The sequence below is a fragment of the Balaenoptera acutorostrata genome, chromosome 9 (assembly GCF_949987535.1).
Source record: "Balaenoptera acutorostrata chromosome 9, mBalAcu1.1, whole genome shotgun sequence".
NCBI classification, from domain to species: Eukaryota; Metazoa; Chordata; class Mammalia; order Artiodactyla; family Balaenopteridae; genus Balaenoptera; species Balaenoptera acutorostrata.
In genome coordinates, this window is record NC_080072.1 from 16,879,203 (window position 1) to 16,899,203 (window position 20,001).

The window sequence follows — 20,001 nt, forward strand, 5'->3', positions numbered from 1 at the left end:
AATTCTGTCTTTAGTTTAAATCCCTAGAAGTGAGATTTCTGGGTGAAGACATACAAACTTTTTACTTACTTAGTTTTTCTTTACTATATTTAAACCCAATTTTTAATTTTCTCTATAGTTTATGTATTTTTTATTTTTAAAACAGCATGGTGTAAAACTAAAATGGGGGGGTATTATTTTATGAATTTGAACACATTCCTGTACAGACTCACGTACTCACCATCACAACGGGGATACGGGATAGGATAGTTCTGCACACCAGCCCTTTGTGGTCAAACCCGCCCCCTCCCCAGCCCCTGGCAACCAGTGGTCTGTTCTCCGTCCTGGTACTGTTACCTTCCCCAGAATACAATGCGATAAATAAGTAGAGTCTTGCACTATATACATTTTGAGACTGGCTTCTCTTACAGACCATCATGCTGTCTTTGAGAGTCACCCATGCCATTGGTTGTATCACTAGTTTGCTCCTTTTACCTCTGTAGCATCCCCCTGCATGTCTGTTCCAGAGCTTGCTTATTCATTCACCTGTTAAAGGACATTTGGGTTGTTTCCAGTTTGGTGTGATTATGAACGAAGCTGCTATAAACATTGCATACACGTTTGCAATGAAAATGTCTTTGTTTCTTTACGGCAGATGCCTAGCAGTGGGATTTCTGGGTCTAGCCGTAAGAGTATGTTTAATTATACAAGACAATGCCACACCGTTTTCCCACCAGCGACGAATGAGAGTTCCGGGTGCTCCATATCCTCGCTATCACTTGGTATCATCAGATTTTTTATTTCCATTGCAATAGGTGTGTAGCCATATCTCAAGGGGGTTTTAGTTTGAATATCCTTAGTGGATAATCCATAGTGGATAATACATTGAGTAGGTTATCATGCTTATTTCCATGTATATCTTCTTGGGTGAGATGTCCATTCAAATATTTTACCCATCTTTTTTTAGTTTTAACATTACCGCTAACTAAGCTCCACATTTTATTCAGATTTCACTAGTTTTCCCTAATGTCCTTTTACTGTTTCAAGACCCCATCCTGGATACCACATCACATTTAGTCCTCATGTCTCCTTAGCCTTCTGTGATCTGTGACAGTTTCTCGGACTTTCCTTGTTTTGAGAGGCACATTTAGGGCTTGGGTGGGTGCATGTTGGTGACAGGAGTGCCTAAGTCACCTCATGGGTGGCTGGCCTGAGCCCTTGTGCTTCCTCTCTACAAACCGGCAGTTCCTCCAGGGCAGGAACACCGTCCATCTCTACTGGGTACACACTGATATGCTCCACGCATGTTTGCTGAAATATCGCCCCAGTTACTGCTACCCCTTTGGTGTTATTTCTTGGGCCTGGAGCTAAAACTAGGGACATCTAAGCTGAACTCTGGACAGAGTCCAGCGGCAGATGAGGTAGGCTGCGGACATAATCCATGGCTCACCTTTAACCTCTGCCCCCACCCCCGCACGACTGTTTGGACAGCGGTGGGTTTAGTCAGCGCCCTTTAAATAGCATGAAAGGGCCTCACGCTGGCCTGTTTTGTTTAAGGAGGTTGCATCGGAGTTGTGCACACTGCCACAGGGCATGCGGCCGGCTCACCCGAGAACAGAGTAAGCGGCATGTCCCCCACAAAGCAGATGTTTGGAGGAAAAATAGATGTAATCAAAAGCACGGAGGATAAAATTACTCAAACCCCTTAGACCCTCCATATGCAAGGGTACACACACGCACACACACACGCACACATGCACGCACGCACGCACCACCCACGTCCATACCCACCCGCGTGTATCTACAGGGTCACGTTCACACACACACCCACACGCAACAGCACACGTCTGCAGGCACACACGTCCCACTTGTGTGCCTGCCGTTGACCACACGAGCCTGCACGCTACACAGACCTATCTGCAGGCCACTACACATGTGTTCCCCGCACCTATCTGCAATTGCAGGCTTGTGCCCCATGCCCGAGGGCACACATCCATGCACGCGGAAGGGATACACACAGAGAGGCCTCCAGCACCCTCTCCCCAAATGGCTTCAGAAGTTCATTCTCTTTGAATCACAGCCATAAAAAAAATTCTCTTGAAATCACAGTCATGAAAAAAAATCACGGTCACCTTTGGAAATCTTTCAAGACCTTTCATGTCAAAAAAAAGTTAGTCTAGAGTAGAGTGACACCCTAGGGTTGAACCGGGACGAGTGGCTAGAGGTTAAGGGAATGAAGAAAGGTTTCCCGTTTCTCGTTGGATTTCTTGAAATCCAACAGCCAGGGCTGTCCGGCAGCGGACCAGGTGGCTCCCAGAAGAGGCCAGGCCTCCTCCCCAGGGGAGTTCAGGCAGAGGCCCAAGGGCCTTCTGTGGCTCCTGATGGAGAATATAACCTCGAACCGAAGAATGCTTCCCACTTCATCAGAAGTGGTCGATGGGAGTCTTTGCCTGGGGTTGTTTGAAGGGCCAGGGTCCCCCTCTCGGGGCAGGCAAGGATGACTCATGATATTCTGTGCGCATTACTTGATTCCTCTGGGTAGTCTGGGATCTATTTCCAGATCAAGACATTCTGGGGGAAGCTGCAGCTTGCGATTACATCGTCTTGGGCCACACAGCCTGGGACAAAGCCCGCCCAGGGATCCCTTCCCACTCTGGGCGGGGTGTCAGCATAGCACCAGGCCGGAGTCCACAGGGGGTTGCCCCAGGGAGGATAGGGGGAAGCCAGCCAGGCAGGCAGGTGGCCTGGACCCAAAGAGGCTCTGTCGCTGCTCAGCTTCATGCCAGTGCCGGATGCTCTTGGGCCTCAAGAAGGTGGGCCCAGCAGCGGGGCAAGCTGGGAGATTCCAGTGGCCTTTTCTCTCTCCCAGTATAGCAGCGTGATGGATGCAGAGCTGGTTCCTGGCCGATGCTGGAGTGGGTTTCCTGGACATTTCAATTCCAGGGCCCCGCTCCGTGAAGCCCATCTCTGTGCTTCTCCTTCTGCCTCCCTGACCCTCTTGCTTGCTGTGTGGAGACATCCTTCTATGTCTGCCCTCCCTCCTTCTGCCCTCCCTCCTTCCTCCCTCCATCCTTTCCTCTCTCCCTCGGTGATCTCACCTCCTCCTTCTGTTTCAGCTGTCAGCCTCTGATGGAGGCATTCATCACTATGTGCCTTTTTCTCTTGTATCCTCGCCACCTTTTTCCTCAGTGTTTACGAGGATGCATTCATTCAACAAACATCTCTGCACATACCCTATAGGTACTGGCACGCAGTAGGTGCACAGAGGTAGCTGGACAGCGCGAGAGCTCAGTAATGTTTGTTTGTTAGAAATTGTTCGTTGATCCTTCAGTAACCTCTTCCTGCCTGTCTGCTGCCTGTCCCATCCTGGGCTGAGCCCTGGGCTGAGAAAGGACAAATGTCATGAGGTCCCAACCCTCAGGGAGCTGATTCTCTAGGAGGAGCTGGACATTTGGGGTTTGATTATATACTAGTCCGAAAACACAGTCAGTAGTTGGATGGCGGGGTCTGTATGACTGCCGCAGTCTGAGAGGGCTTCCTGGAGGAGCTGTTGCTTGATTGGACCTTGGAGGTCAGCTGGAAAAAAAGGGACATTCCAGGCAGGTGGACAGAGGTGGGGGTGAGGGAGACCAAGGAGGTCAGTGCTTTCCTTTGTTCAGGAGTAATTCAGCCTGAGTCTCAGGCCCCCTGTTTTCAGTGGCCGTCTTGAGGAGGGAGTCACAGAGCGAGCTGGACCCTGACCAGCGCCAGGCCTCGGGCCACGGTACCGAGTCTCCACCCGGCCCCTCTGGATCATCTAGTTGGAGAGCGATCTGCTGGCTTTGCCCAGAGCCCGACACCATCACCCGTCCCATCCCTGGCACCCACCTGTCTCAAGCAGGCCTGTTAAACTCAGGACCTCCGGCAGAAGGCAGTGGGAACTGTAATTATTTACTCAGGAGGATGGAAGACTAGGAGGCGTGGCAGCCCTCGCCAGATGTCCGCAGGGCTGGCTTGGGAAAGGCCCCGGGAGGTTTTGAACCAGGACCAGTGAGCCAGACCCTACAGGAGACAGACATGGGCTGGACCTAAGGACAGATGGTCCAGCTGTCCTGGGGGCAGTGAGCTCCCTGTCACCAAAGCCTGGATGATAGCGCTTGGTGGAGATGCTGTAGGGTGGCAGGAGGTGGGAACTGATGCACTGAGAGGGCCTCCTTGGCTTGTCATTCTGACCAGTTGGGTCAGAACCTTGGGGAATTTTCCTTTGTTGTCTAAATTAGGGGCCCAATCTCAGAATTTAAAGCAAGATGATCAGTAATCAAGATTGAGATTTGGAAGATTCCTTCCCTCTTCAAGGACCAGAGAAACCTCAGTTTTGCCAGAATTCCTTCATCTCTAAGCCTTTCCAGTTAGCTGACATTTGCCTGGACAGACATGGCCCCATCCTCTCCCCTCTTCTCCCCACTCCAGATCCCAAGGGGAAGGTCCCACTGGTCCCTAAGGCGAGAGGGCTACTTACTCCGCCGGGCCAAAGCTGTGACACCATCCCAGCCTGCTCTCCCCACTCCAGACAGGGCATGCCTGCTCCCGTTTGCAGATGAGGCTCTGGGACATGAAAGGCATCCTCTGAAGTCTCAGGCAGACGTTGGGAGAGCCGGGACCACGAACAGGTCTCCCATCTCTCGGTCTGGTGGTCTTTGCACACACCATGCTGTCTCCCCACTCCTGATCCACTCGCTCCCTCTCAGTGGGTGGCTGGAGGGGGGGAAACTGGATTCTTACTCCTCTTCTTGGAAGACTGGACATTCTGCCGCCTCCCCCCGAGCTGAGCCTAGAACCAGCTCAGCGCTGGGGAGCTTCTCCCAGAGGCCACATCTGCACTCTCTCCCCCTCTGGGGCTGGTCCTTCTGCCCCCAGGATGCGCAGACCAAGCCTCTTGGTTATGTGAGGCCCCTGGATTCCTTCTGGTCCTACCTCTCTCCCCAGGAAAGGCCGCGAGACCATGGGTAGGAGTAAAGGACCAACCAAGGGCTGAGAGGATGCACTCTGTCGCTAATTAGGGCACATTTCCTGCTCTCTCTGGCCTCAGTTTCCCCTGACTTAACATGAGGAGTTTGGTCCCTACCAACACTTGCTTTTTATAACATGGAGTTTCCCCTGCATGGCCCAGCCCCTACTGTTGTATGGGGTGGTCCCGATCCCAGGCTGAAGGCCAGAGGATACGGTAAGGGTCTACGGGGTCATGGGATGGGGCCTGGGGAGCAGTGCTAGGGCAGAGGGGGCAGGGGCTGCCCCCCCTCCCGGGTCTGGCCTCCAGGAAGTTGCATAACAGAGATGTTTATTTTTGGTGAGGCTGGGTGGGATTTCTTCTCCTTAAAAAAAAAAAAACCCAAAACATAAAACTTATTTGTCTGCCAGGAAGATAAATATCTTTGCTGAAAGCTCTTGGCCCGGCTGCCAGCTGCAGTTTGCATGATGCTGTCACCAAAGCCGTGGCGGTCTGCCTGTGTCTGGGCTCACATGGGTGTCATACGTGATGCCTGAGGGTCAGCCCCCCACCCTGCTGGTATCGACGCTGCCAGTGGCCCTCAGGAACGGCCTCCCAAAGCTGCTTCCAGGCCCACTCTGGGCATTCACCTCCACCCCGCTTTCCTCAGTGCCTTGAAGAGGGAGGTGAGAATGACAGAGAGCAAAATGTCCCTCTCAGCTTCCCCAGCATTAAGAGAGCCCCCAGTGTACACAGAAAGCCAGGGGCGAGACTGAACCTGCAGCTTCGGCCCCAGGACCTGGACAGAGTTAAGAGACCCGGACTAGAGGCATCGTCCTGACTTAATGCCCGCTGCTCAGATCTCTTCCTAGAAGAGGAGACCGAGGGTCAGAGCGGTTGGTGCTCACACCGACCACAAATGCTTGTCATAATCAGAGCTTGCGCGTGTGAAAGGTTTTGTCAAATGCTCCCCACACACGTCTTATTAATCCTGTATGTTATTTCACTCTACAAGAGTCACAGTCAATGGAATTTGGCTCAGAGAGGTGCTCACACCCCTGTCTCCAGACACCAGTCCAGCGCCCTCCCCACAGCATCTGCACACGCTCCTGCGCTTGGGGCCTCCAGGGAGGGCCTGCCCGCTTGGATGACTTCTCCAGGGTCAGAATCTTCTGCTGCTCACAAGTCTAGACCAGAACTGGGAATAACTTAATGATACGGGCAGAAGTCTGCCTAGCCAGCACCACGCTGAGTGCTTTATGTGTCAGCCTTTTTAATCCCACAGCTACCCTGTGAGGAAGATCCTACAGGATTCTGCATCCCCATTTTATAGAGGGGGAAACTGAGGCATAAAGAGGTTAGGTGAACTGTCCAAAGCACCCAGCTGGGACTCACACCCCTGGTGCCAGTTCCAGAGCCTGTGCTCTCACCCCTGCGCTGGGGCGAGTGTGTGCCCAGGGTGCTAAATGGGCTCTTTGGACTTGGACAAGCTTCCAAGTCCACCCTCCACTTCCCGCCCCGCCCTCCCACCCTGGCCTCCGCCTCCTCACCCTTGACCCGTGTGGGCTGACTGGTCCTTTGCAGCTCGGAGCAACCAGGAATCAGCTGGCAGAGCCCCATTCTGTTAGACAACAGTGGCTGTGGGCCTGGGCCATGAGCTTTGTGTAAGTCTGCTGAGTCCCCCCGTGTCAGCATCCTGGGCGTGTCACAGGGAGGTGCCCCACTTCCTTAGTAAACACGCCCCCCACCTGGAGGGGCAGGTCACCACTTGGACAATAGGTGAGACCAGTGTGGAGGGCGCGCGGATAGGACCCCTCAGCACTGGATTCTTGGGCAGAGTCTCCAGAGCCCCTGCTGAACCCCAAACAGGACCAGGCCAGGAAAGGCGGGGCCTCTCCTCCTCACTCCAAGCCCAGCTGGGCCAGATATGGCTGCTGACTGAGTTTTCCTTCCCACTCTGGGAGTCCGAGGCACTGAGTCAACATCCTCGACGCCCGAAGAAGAAGTGCTGGCCAAGGGAGTCCCTCTAGAGGGAGGAGCCCAGGGTCAGTGGGGTGGAGATTAAATGTTATAGAGGTCAGATTGGCTGACCCAGAGTCACAGAACATTGGTGCTGAAAGGGGCCCATGCTGAGACGATGACAAAGAGGCTGAGACTCGCCCAAGGTCACACAGCATGTTAATGACAAGCCAGGATTAGAACCTGGGCCTCCTGACCTCGCATCCAATACTTCCCTGACAGGGCAAAGGCAAGGGGTGGCTTCCCCGTTCCTCCCTCCTCTCATGCTTGGTTCCGCCACTGGTTTTTGACCTTCTTTCCTCCCCCCTCAGCCAAAGAGAGCTCCCTGGGTGAGCCAGAGTTGCCGCCCGACTCTGACACCGTGGGGATGGACAGCAGCTACCTCAGCGTGAAGGAGGCTGGGGTGAAGGGGCCCCAGGACCGGGCCAGCGCCGACCTCCCCAGCCCACTGGAGAAGGCGGACTCCGAGAGCAACAAGGGCAAGAAGCGGCGGAACCGAACGACCTTCACCAGCTACCAGCTGGAGGAGCTGGAGAAAGTCTTCCAGAAGACCCACTACCCCGACGTGTACGCGCGGGAGCAGCTGGCCATGAGGACCGACCTCACCGAGGCCCGCGTGCAGGTCAGTGAGGGCGCCTGGGAGGGCGCGGGAGAGCAGGCCTGCCCTTGGGATGGTGGCCGGAGCTGGGGCCACCTGGCTGTCCCCGGTCACGCCAGGGCTTTCTTCACCTCAGTGCAAGGAGCCCCCTCATGCCTGCCCCTGCTCCAACCAGAGCAACTCTGCTTTTACTCACTTTACTGTCTGGCCTCTTGCTCTGGTTGGAGCCGGGGCAAAGCTCCCGGTAGAGGGTCAGGAAGCCTGTGAGCCGTACTTCTGAGTTCTACGTGGTGAGGGAGTCCAGGCCCTTTCATAAAGGAGATGGTGACTGGTCTCTGCCCTGGAAGGCCTATCTCTTAGAAAGGAAACAGGACGAACTTAAATACATCCATAGCAGCCCCGTGGGCAGAAACAGAGACAACCCAGCTCTTCTTTTTGCCCAGGATGGCTGCCTCGTCCTCCATCTTTCAGGTTCCAACTCAGTATGCCTCCTCTGAGAAGTCCTCCCGACCACCACGGCTAAAGAAGGGGCCCCCACCATCACCCGACCACCAAAACACTCAACCCAGCACAACCCGACAGAGCCCAACTCAGCTCAACACAGGCCAGCAGAGCCCAACACAACACAACACAGCACAACCTAAACCAACACAGCTCAACCCAACACAGCTCAACACAGGCCAACAGAGCCCAACACAACACAACACAACACAGCACAACCTAAACCAACACAGCTCAACACAGGCCAGCATAACCCACATCAACACAGCTCAACTCAACAGAACTCAACACAGCTCAACACGGTACAACCCAACACAGCACAACACAGCACAACCTAAACCAACACAGCTCAACCCAACACAGCTCAACACAGGCCAGCAGAGCCCAAATCAACACAGCTCAACTCAACAGAACTCAACACAGCTCTACACAGTACAACCCAACACAGCACAACACAATATAACCTAAACCAACACAGCTCAACAGAACTCAACACAGCTCAACACAGCCCATCAGAGCCCAGCACAACACAGCATAACGTAAACCAACAGAGCTCAACCCAACACAGCCCAACACAGCTCAATGCAACCCAACAGAAGCCAACACAACACAACACAACGTAACCCAACAAAACCCAACCCAACACAGCTCAGCATAACCCAACACAACACAACACAGCTCAACACAGTAACAGAACCCACCAAAACCAACACAGCACAACAAAACCTAACACAGCTCAACACAACCCAACACAACACAATAGAACCCAGTACAGCTCAACCCAACACAACACAACCCAACACAACTCAACCCAAATTAACACAAAACAACACAAGCAAATCAGGTCAACTTCTACCACACAGTCCTATTTTATCTTTTTCATAGAATTTATGACGGCTTAAAATATTTTATCTGTTTGTCTCCTCTCACTGGAATATGAGCTCCTTGCGGGCAGGTACTGTCTGTTGTTCAACACTGTATTCCTACCAATTAGAGAAGGCCGAACTCAGAGCAACCAAGGCAAAAAATAAATATACGTGGACCAACTGACCTCCTTTGACCAGAGAGGTGTGTCTCCCCTCCCTGCATGAAATTACAGCAGAGGAAGAACAAGAAATGAAGCAAAGTCCTCTAAGTACCCCAAACACAGGCGACAAGATCCGTGCACTAAAGCTTGAGCTTCAGCGTAACACAAAATAAACGTCATGTTCAGCCTGCCTTTCCAACCCAGAACATATTAGCAACAGCAAATCAGGTGTTGGCAGATAGCTATTTTCCCCCTCCTGTGGGCTGTGGAAATCAACAGCTTGAGAGCAAAGAGGAGTTTTTTTTAAAAAAGCAGCACAGTTCAGATCAGCTCAGCACAGCTCTGCTCAGGTCTTTTCAGCACCAGGACAAAAAACCCTGTTACTTAGCAGACCCCAAGGGCGCCTCCTGTTGCATTTGTTCACTAAAGAATCTTCAGCAGTGTTTCTAAGGCATCAGTAAAAGGTTCATCAGTCTCAACCATGCTCTGTTTAAACAGGCAGAGGCATTTGTAATATGGTCCAGAAACGTTTTCATCTAAAATGACTAATGTGGGGGACTTCCCTGGTGGTCCAGTGGTTAAGACTCCACACTTCCGCTGCAGGGGGCTCGGGTTTGATCCCTGGTTGCAGAACTAAGATCCCACATGCCGTGTGGTGCAGCCAAAAATTAAAAATAATAATAATAAAATAAAGTAAAATAAAATAAAATGGCTAATGTGAAAAGGGACTGGTAGTTGTCAGTGAATACACAGCCATCCAGAAACGGCAGGAACCCGAGGGGGTTCTGAACAGTCAGGTCGTTTATCTGTAAATTCCCAAAAACAAGCTTCCCGGTTTATTCCTCTCCAGTTCGCAGTGAGTGTTTGGGGAAGAAAGGCAGGGCAGCTGAGGCCTCACTGTGATTCCAGAAACCTTCTCACACCCATTGTCCCACCTGAGTCATGCGACTTCCTGGTGCCTCAAGAGTCTGGACGGGAACCACAGCATCTGGCCTCAGCTCAGCCAATGGATTTGGGAGGAGCTAAAGGAGTAGGTGGAGAGGGGGTGGCTGTTATGGGGCATTCCTGTAGATGCTGTGTTTGTGTGAAGCAAACCGTTCATTTTCTGTGCAATACATATGTGTGCACATGTGTGTGCACGTGTGTGTCCCTAACAAATGGACAGGAGTGCCAAGAAGTAAAATTCACTTAGTATCAAAAGAAGGATGGTCCTTCTAGTACAACACATGGAAATGACATTGGGGTACGTTTAACATTTTTCAGGCACCACAATACAGCTAAAATGGAGTGCTCTCCCTGCATACACACACACAGACACACACTCACACACAAACACACACACACATTTATGCCTACTTCCAAAAAGGAGCTGGGGCAGCTTACAATGAAAGATTTATTATTTTCATCTAAGAACAAGAACAAAGTCATGAAATGGGAAGGTATTTATGTCAAAGATCTAGACTAAGGATCATATTTGCCACTGAGTGCAAATTTCAACCCTGAGCTTCCTGGCAGCCAAGGCAGAAAGGGAAACTCTAATGTGTGCATATCTTATCATCTAAGGGAAGGACCATAGAATTATAGAATGCTAGAGCTGGAAAGGATCACCTGGTCCTCTCATTTGATATCAAGGAAGAAGAGGCCCAGAGGCAGGAAGCGATCACCTGTGATCAGGTGACTCAGGAAAGGTGATTCAGTGGCAGTGCTGAGAATAGAATGTGGGACCCTGAGTTCCAGCCCAGTGCTTCTTTTACTTTAGTTTGCCGTAGCAGGACACGTGCCAGATTGTTCTGAGACTTTTCTTTGTATAAAGGCAGCAGTGTGGGTGGGATTGTCATGTGTGTCAGACCTCTGGGTTGAGCCTGGCAGTGCCCCAGGGATGGGGGATGTGGGGATGGATCCCCCGGCTTGCCTCTGCTGAGTTTGTTTAGGGCCCGTACTCAGCTGGTGGGAAGCCAGGTGCCTGGCGTAGAGTGGCAGTGGGGACAGGGAGGGGGTGATGGGGGCTCCGAGACGGACCTTTCCTGGGAAGAAGCCCGGGGCTTGGCCCCGCTCCAGGGGGCTGCAGGGGCCTCTCCCTGCTGTCTGGGACTCCAGTCTCCGCAGCTGGTGTCTGAAGAAAATAAGACAGAGGCCTCCCTGCCCCGGGCCACCCCGCCCTGGCCCAACACGGGCTGCGGTTAGCAAGGACCCTGCCAAGATGGTTGGTTCCTCGGGGAGAGGCCTGTGCTGAGCGGGCCCAGGCTGGGGTGGGCTGGGAGCAGGGTGGTCCTGGGCCGAGACACGAAGAACGGAAGGCTGGGACCTTGCAGTCCCCCTTCCTTCTGGGGTTGCACAGTGGAGGCAGGCCTAGGGCCACAGAGCCTGAGGCACAGAGCACCTGAGGGGGCGGCTGTCAGAGCCCCAGGCTCCAAGGGTCAGAAATGGGAGGGTGCTCTGAGTCTCAGGACCCTTGAATGTGAGCCCAGAAGGGGCCCGCGAGGATACCCCTGCCACCACCCAACTTAGGCGTGAGGAGGCTGAAGACCAGGAGGCTGACTTAGCTTAAGCCTCATCTGGGCAGAAAACCTCCAGCCTTGTATGCAGGGTAAGGCCCAGGGAGGAAGGACCCGAGGAGGGGGTGGAGGTGGGCAGCTCTTCTCCCATCGGCCTGCTCCGCGCAGCTGTGCCGCCTCCCACGATCTCCATCTTTAGCCCTCAAATAAATCCCTCAGCCTGACCCTCTTCCACTCCCTCCCCAAGACAGTGCTCTCTCCGCTGCCTCTCCCCCGGCTCATCTATCTTCCCGGAGAACCCAGGTCTCCCCTCTCCCCCGCCTCTTCCCCCGCGCTCACCTCCAGCCACCACCACGCACTCCATCTCCCCCCACTCTGCTCCTCCCCTCAACCCCAGGCCCCCTTGCAGGACGCTGGGCTGCCTCCTTCCCCATCCATGTCCCTCCCAGCCCAGCCCGCGCCTGCGTGTCACCTCCACCAGCACCTCTGGATCCCACCACGGGACCGAGTCCACAGAGACTCAACGGCAACCCCCCCAGTGGCGGACACGTCACCTTTTTCTAGCCTTCTCCCCGGCCTCAAAGAAAGAAAGCAGCCATATATCTAGATGCCTCCAGTGGGCTTCTCCCCTCCCGCTGGCCTCCCCCCCAGAGAACCCTGGGGGGCTGAGGAAGGAGCGGAAAGACTGAGCTAAGCCTGCAGGAAATTAAACATGAAATGAAAACAAGCGCCTCTGATTCATTCTCTCATCCTGCCCCCAGTCCCCCATTCCAGACCACCGATAAAGGGGGATCCCGTTTCAGCGGCGCAGAGAGGAGACCCGATCTGCCCTTGGCTCCCAGTGGGCGGCCTGGGCCCGGAACCCAGGAGCCCCAGGAGGACAGGAAGCCCCGGGAGGCTCTGGGGCAGCCCGAGAGAGGGCCGGCTCCAGCGGGGGGGATCCAGGAGAGCACTTCTCCTGCACCAGAGTCAAGACAGGAAACAGAGTGATGCTGAAAGAGACGCCAGCAGCGCTCTGTGTGTGTGTGTGTGTGTGACACTCATGCTTGTGTACTGGGACGAGCTGCAGCCTCACCCTCCATCCTCACCCCCACCCTCCCCATACTAACATGGGCCACACACACCCTTCTTTTCTGACCTCTTTCTTCTAGCAAAAGACAGCAAGGAAGGTCAGGAGCTATAAAATAAACAAGTGTGAAGTACTCTAAAAACTCCGTGACAGCATTTCCCATCTAGCTCACCTGCTGCTCTCGGAGGCACCACCCCTGGGAAGAGGTCAGCACAGATATTGGCCCCATTTTCCAGATGCAGAAACTGAGGCCAGTGGTTATGCCAGGCACTCCAGTGGGCCGAGCAGCCTCTGTGCTGCCGCATGGTGAATCCATCCAGGCCTCAGGCCCAGCTCCCTCCCCCTCCTCTGAGGAAGCTCCACGCTCTCGGCAAGGCTGCCAGGCGGTGTGCTGTTTGAGGTGTGCCCACGTGCACCTGAGTCAGCGGGTACGTGCACATCAAGCTGCCAGGAATCTCCCTCCAGGGAGCTCTGAGGTCTGCCCTTGACTCAGCTTGAAGCCCTTTCTGGCTTGGAAGCTGAGCCCTGCTCGCTCCCCCTCTCCCACCCTCCCCTGTCCCCGTAGCCCCCTCCCCAGATCCCAAGTCACTGGCAGGAGTGACAGATCCCAAGGCGAGCTCCTGCCCGTGAGCCTTGGGAAAGTTCTCAGCCTGCCAGAAACGCTCCTGCAAAAGGAAAAGGACCCACCCCACCCCCACCCCCATGGCCAGAGACCCCAGCTCACACACCTGACTCAGAGCCCGCCCTCCCCATCCAGGCCACGCCAACACCCCACCCCCATGCTCAGTGACAGATGGGCCTCCTCTCCTCCTCGGCATCAGGCTACTCTTCAGCCTGAGATTTTGCAGCAGCTGCCTCTCTTAGAGGCACCGTGGCGACCCCCTCCACCTGGCATTCAAGGCCCCCCACAATCTGGCTCCCACCTCCATGGTCCTTTCCCTCCCATCACTCCTCCAACTGGCAGCGTGGCCTCCTGAGGTCTCCTGAGTGTGCCCTGCTGTTTCTAAACTCGGCCTGGACTTCCGTCCCTCCAGCCAGCACTCGGAGCCCAGCCCCAGCCTTCCCTCCGCAAAGCCGTCCCTGACTGCCTCTGGAGCCCGACTGAACCCCTGTGCCCCAGAGAATCTTTAACCCAGGGTGTTCTGAGCCGGAGGCTGTTTCCGACAAAAGTCTGCACAGAGGATTCAGGAAGTGGGAATCCTGAACCTGGGCGGAGAGGTCCCAGGAAGCTCAGACCTTTTGGAAAATGATGGCAAACCACATGTGTGTGATCGTCCAGGAGAATGATTTTCTGGGTGAGCATTCACAGCTCTTATCAGATTCTCCCCAGGAGTCTGTGGCCCCAGCGGATCAGGCCGCCCCATGTTGGGGTTGGTTAGATGACCGCTAAGATGACTAGTGGCGTGTGTTTTGTGTGTGTGACACTTGCCTGCTCTAGATTCTGAAGCTACTGGCCCAAGATCAGGCCCACATGATAAACTGGAATAAACTGCCTTCCAGGCTCTCAATGTCTATCATTCTAGATTGTAAACTCTTGAGGATAAAGGCCGAGGCGGACACGTTACCCGTAGCCCCATGGCCTCGACCCTGCACTGCAACTGGTGAGACTCAAGGGATAGGCCTGCACTGCCCAAAGGCGGGGCCTCCAGCTCCTGGCCTGACCCCGGTGACACCTGCTCTGTCCTGCAGGTCTGGTTCCAGAACCGGAGGGCCAAGTGGAGGAAGAGGGAGCGTTTTGGGCAGATGCAGCAGGTTCGAACCCACTTCTCCACGGCCTATGAGCTGCCCCTCCTCACCCGAGCGGAGAACTATGCCCAGGTAAGTGCCTGCCCCCAGCCGCCGGCTCTGGCCCCCAGCCTCTCATGCTCTGAGAAGGGGCACCTTCCCCGGAAAGAGGACTCGGGGCCCATTCCGGGCATGTGCGTTTCTCCAGAATGTGGGAGGCCCAGAGTTCCTTCTGTCCAACCTAAGTGTTGACCCAGCCTTGGCTGGACTTTAGGGAAGGGAAGGTCGGGGTGGTGAGAATGGCTTTTTCTTCTGCCACTTTGGCCACTTACGCTATGAGCATCAGAACCGAGGAAGCTTCGCTGAAGGCCAGGGGGCCTCCAGGCCCCCAGGAGCCACTCAGAGTGTTTCCTAGGAGAGGGGTCCTGATGTCTGGAGGCCTTGAGGCAAGGCTGGAATGAACATGGAATTCTGAGTCATCCCAGCTCCAGAGCTTTCTCACTACAGGCAAGTCACAAGCTCTCTGAGCCTCAGTTTCTTCACCTGTGAATTGGGCTTTATAAAAGCATCTGCCTCAAGTCTTTCATGAGGTTGTTGGAAGGTCTAAATTAGATTGTGCAAAAGTGCTTTGTGACTTATCCAGTTTCAGAAAGGGTGTTTTGCATGTTCACGGCTCTCCCAGGCGTCTGTCCCATCTTCTCCCATCCCCACCAGAGCACCTTCCTCCACGGCTGTCAGTCAGTCCCTCGTTCTGGGGCATTTGAGTCCTCAGTGGGATGCAAAGGGACGAGAAGTAGTATGAGTAATGTCCGGCAGCCAGGACACTTGGAGGGATGTATTTTTGGCTGAGTCCACTCCTGACACCCCTCAACCTGTCCCGCAGAGGCTGCCGGTTCCTCCCTCTCAGGCCTCGCTGTGGCATGGCCTCCGCCTTCAGCTCCGAGCCTGGCCCCGCCCAGCAGCGAGCCAGGCCACAGGCTTTCCTAAGTCTCCTTTACCTCTCACTGTCCCGGGGCCACGAGAGCCCATGGTCCCTGGGCACCCCACATGATCAGCTCTGCCCCTCCCCCTCCCAGGATTCACATGGAAGGGGTCGGGGTCAGGCCCCAGGGTGAGGCTGGGGAATGGGGGTGTCTTATGCACACACGCCATCTGTATCAGCTCCCGCCGCACTCCTTCATCTCCTTCTCCCCTCTCTCCCTCCTGCAATCCAGCCTCCCTCTGTCCCCCAGAGGATGGGCCTCCAGCCCCATTCCTTGACCTTGATCTCTGCGGCCTAGGCTCACACGCCGGGGGCCATGCTCATCCCTCTCACAGCAGCACCACACATCACACGCCCCAGACCTCTTGAGAGAGGGGATGGGGGAAGGCCAACCCATTCGCCATCTCCCAAACCAACTGGGGGCAATGTGACCAGGCCAGTCTGCAGGTAGTTCTTGTGTCATTGTGTGCCCCACGGGATCTGGGGCACAGTCCCCTCCTCACTCCTTTTAAATGCCTTCCCTGAATGCATTCCAAACGCTGTCAGGGGGTGGGGTGGTGGGCAGGCCAGCAGAAGCTGCTCCAGGGCCACTGAGAAGCCCATTCTCGTGGCTGAGAGGTGCACCATCTCCTCCTGAGAGCTCATCCTGCTCGCCTGCTCCCCTGCCCGGGACACTTGGAGAGATGTAATTTTGGCTGAGTCCCCAGTTCTATCTCCCCATAAATGCTGAGAGGAAAACGGGTCCAGAGGTGGAAGCTGAGGAGGGAAGGGATTACAGCTGCACAGATAGAAGACAACATGTCCAGTTCAACCCCACCCACTGCCTGAGCACCTTCCATGGGCCCCCCACCTCACCCCACCCCCAGCCCGGCTCCACCCCTCCACTCACCACCTCCTGAGGCAGCCCTTTCAGTCCCCGAGTTACTTCTGAAGCCTCAAGGGCTCGAGCCCCTGGAAGCTCCACCACTACCCTTGACTTCTGAGAGAATTTAGGCCCCCGCTGTCCACCCCATCCCCTCCACACCACAACGTGCAAGCCCACAGCCCGTGTTCCCAACGCCAGAGCTCTCTGGGTTTACGTCAGCCCCCGTTTATCAAGTCTCGAGGGGGTGCCAGGCCTGGGGAAGAGCCAGAGGTGAGTGAGACAGACCCTAGGGGTCCACGGATGCAGAGACAAAGTCTGCATCTGCCTCTGAAGTTACGGGCTGCCCTCAGCTGGTGAGCTGTGTCCCCAGCACAGCCCTTTCACTAGACGCTTGATGAAATTTCAAGTTCAGTCTTTAAAACAGAACTTCTATCTGCCGCTCGCTCGCCTGGCCCTGCGAACAGAGGAGGCAGAGCCTAAACCCCAAAGGCTCCTAAGGGGCTAGATGGCCATAAAGGTTTTGAGAGGCTCCCAAGTAAACGCTCAGGAATGGTTTCATCATCAGGGTGGGCTCGTAAGTGAGGAGTGGTCCTCCGTGGGGGAGGGGAAAGCCCCCGATGTGCTCCCCGCACCCCCGGCCCCGCTAGCCTGTGACACCTCTCCCTCCCCTCTCCCCAGATTCAGAACCCGTCCTGGATCAGCAACAACGGGGCCGCCTCACCGGTGCCAGCGTGCGTGGTCCCCTGTGACCCCGTGCCCGCCTGCATGTCCCCTCACGCTCACCCCCCCGGCTCTGGGGCCAGCGGCGTCACCGACTTCCTGGGTGTCTCTGGGGCTGGCAGCCACGTGGGCCAGACGCACATGGGCAGCCTGTTTGGAGCCGCGGGCCTCAACCCGGGCCTCAACGGCTACGAGCTCAACGGTGAGCCAGACCGCAAGACGTCAAGCATCGCGGCCCTCCGCATGAAGGCCAAGGAGCACAGCGCGGCCATCTCCTGGGCCACATGACAGGGCACCCCCGTCCCATCCCCGTGCCCTCGCCCACCTCGGGGCACTGGCCACGCCCATGCTCCCCAGGCCCCCAGCCCCCCACTCGACTTTCCTCTTAGGAACCTGGCCCGGGGCCGGGGGCCTGACCCTCAGCACTTTGCGCCGCTCCAAGTCTGAGGCCCCGTGGACTGTTGGGAGGGAGGGGGCAGCAGACACTGAGGCCGAGCCCCCTGCTCCCGGCCAGAGGCAGTGGAGGAAGCCGGGGCGGCCGAGTTTTGCAGCTTTGCATCCATTATAAGCTGAAGACCCTTTCTCCCCACTCCCGCTCCTCTGCCCTGCCCGGTTTGACCGCTGAGTCGAGGATAGATTCCCGTGCAGACCCAGCAGTGGCCGCAGTGCAGTCATGTCCGTCCTTCCCGCTGCTGCGTGGTCCCTTGGTCACCAGGCCAATGACTGTGTCTGAAGAACAGGCTGTCCTGCAAAGTCGGCCTCGGCCTTCCCATCTCCTTTTCTCTCCCTAAAAGCCCATGGAATCCCACCTCCTGGACCCAAGGCACCCGCCTCGCCTTCACCCTGGATGGCGAGGAGTCCCCGTCCTGCTGTCCCCTGTGCTGGGCACACCCGGTGGGATTGGGCAGAGAGAGAGAGACGAGCTGGAGCTGAAGGACCCTGCTGCCACCCAGCAACGCTGGCCCCGGAGGATGCAGAGCCGCCCTCGCACCCCGAGACCCTGGATCTGGGTGAACAGTGCAGGGGAGGATGCAGCCCACCCACGGTACCCGTGATGCTGGAAGGAAGCTTCTAGGAGCAGGGAGGGCTGCAGGGAGGGGTCCAGGGGAGTGGGGGGCAGGGGCTCGTGCACACACGTCCGCTCTCCGGCCACCTGACATCCCGCCGCGGGCAGGATGATGGCGACAGTGGGCAGGTCTGGGTAGCTTTTTCTCCATCCATTCAAGCCCCTCCAGGAGGATCTGGAGGTGCTTGTCCCTCCCCACGTCCCATTCTGGTCACTCACTGGGGCTGCTGAGCAGTGTCCTGGTGTGGAAGGACTTACACCTCAGACACACCAGCGAGAGCCGGCGGGCCCGGTGGCAGAGGGTCAAGAGCAGCTGCAGGATCTGCCAGAGGATGAGCGCACGCTCACGCAGCCTCCAAGCAGCAGGTCAGCCCCTACACGGCCTAGGTGGCCTTCAGCAGTCTCCAGCGCCACCCCTGCCCAGAGCCTTCCACTCAGGCGGGGGCCATGCGTTCCTCTGGGCGTAGGGCAGAGAGTGCCTGCCCTTGCACTTCTGCCCTAGGGGATGGGAGACCCCAGCCCCTCGCCCTGGCCTCCGGAAGGGCTCGTGGGGCTGAGCTCCTCTGGGTCACTTGCTCTGATCCAGACACAGAGGTCAGGATGCTCTCCGGAAGCAGATTTCTCTGCCTGCAGGGAGGGGCCTCCTTCTGCAGGGGTGCCGCCTCTGCCTGATATGAGGCCTGCGGCTTGAGTTTTGGCTCCAGGGCCCAGCCGTCACCTAAGCTCGGGGCACAGGGTACCTGTCCTCCAAAGCAGGCCTTTCAGAGCCCTGGAAGCACCCTGGCAGGTAGCCCCTGGGGAGAAGGGCCTGCCTTTTCTCTTTTCTGCCCCGATTCTGTCAGTGAGGAGGGCCAGGTCCACCAGGCCCAGGGGCCTGGACACGGGACAGCGTCTTGGGTGGGCAGGGAGGAGTGAGACCCTCCCCCTCGAGCTGCTTAGGTTTTCGGGGACATCGTGGTCTCCACCTCTGTCTCACGTTCTCATGTGCTCCAGAAACAAGACTGGGGAAGGAGCTGGCTTTGACCTCCCTTAACAAGAGTCAGACCTCTTTGTGAACCGTAGCTCTAAAGTTGACCTTCTAGAAGTGAAAAGGGTCTTGGATATTGAATTAAATACTCTTGGAGGCTTGGCTTAGTGTTTCATACGTTTGAGGATCTTGGACTGACTCTTAGGAAGCCTTTTCCAGTTCTGAGGTTGGCGGAAACAACTCAAACTCCCAGAATCTAGAAAGAGGAAGGAAGAAATGGCCTCAGGCTGGAGACCATCCCCCAGTTCCTCCTCAAATGCCCTACTGGCTGGGAAGGACATGAGAGGAACTTTCACCAGAGGTATGTTCTCCCCTGGGAGAGAATCAGACAGAGAGAAAGAACTAGGATAACCGCAGAGGAGGAGGGAAGGGAGAAAGAGGGCCCTAAGTGGAATCTTCTGGAAGGGACCCCTGGCAATCAACTCCTCTATGTGTCTGCTTTCTGCCTGGGCCAGACCTAAGTCAGGCAACCCAAAGCTTGAGAAGAAAAAGCTTCCGATAGAAGAAGGCTGTGTGGCTCTGGCTGCCTGTCCCACCAACACAGTCAAGTATTTAGGATTAAAATGTTGGTGTAAAATGTCCCTATGCATCTCCCCACAGGTAGCTTCCCAGCCCCAGGCCTGTCCTCACCCTGTCCCAGCCCTCAAGGGCCTGCCTGACACTCCGAGAATCCCAGAATCGCCCAGTGGGGAGGGATTAGAAACCCTCTAGTTAGCCCAATCCCTTCACAGTGGAGATGACCCTGGCCCCCAGGGGGGACGTGACCACCCCGAGCCGTGTTTCACTTGAGGCAGAGCTGAGCGAGGGGCTCTGATGGCCGGTGCTGCGCGGAGCTCCCCTGGTCAGGAGGCTGGGCCCAGGCCTTCTGCCTTGTCAGCTGCTGGGGCGGGAGGTGCCCCTGCAGCATCTCCCGTGATGACTAAGCAAGCTTGGGCGACTCTGAGGCTGGCGGCGTCCTGAGG

General features: G+C 56.0%; 1 protein-coding gene across 1 annotated transcript in view; it reads left to right on the forward strand.

Moving 5' to 3' along the window:
• ALX4 (ALX homeobox 4) overlaps window positions 1–17,234 on the forward strand; it is a 40,202-nt gene extending 22,968 nt beyond the window's left edge. The window contains exons 2-4 of the mRNA XM_007181107.2: window positions 7,276–7,586; window positions 14,344–14,472; window positions 16,905–17,234. Coding sequence (XP_007181169.1) covers window positions 7,276–7,586; window positions 14,344–14,472; window positions 16,905–17,234 — 770 coding nt within the window. The remainder of the gene's footprint in view (window positions 1–7,275; window positions 7,587–14,343; window positions 14,473–16,904) is intronic.
• Window positions 17,235–20,001: the final 2,767 nt, after the last annotated feature.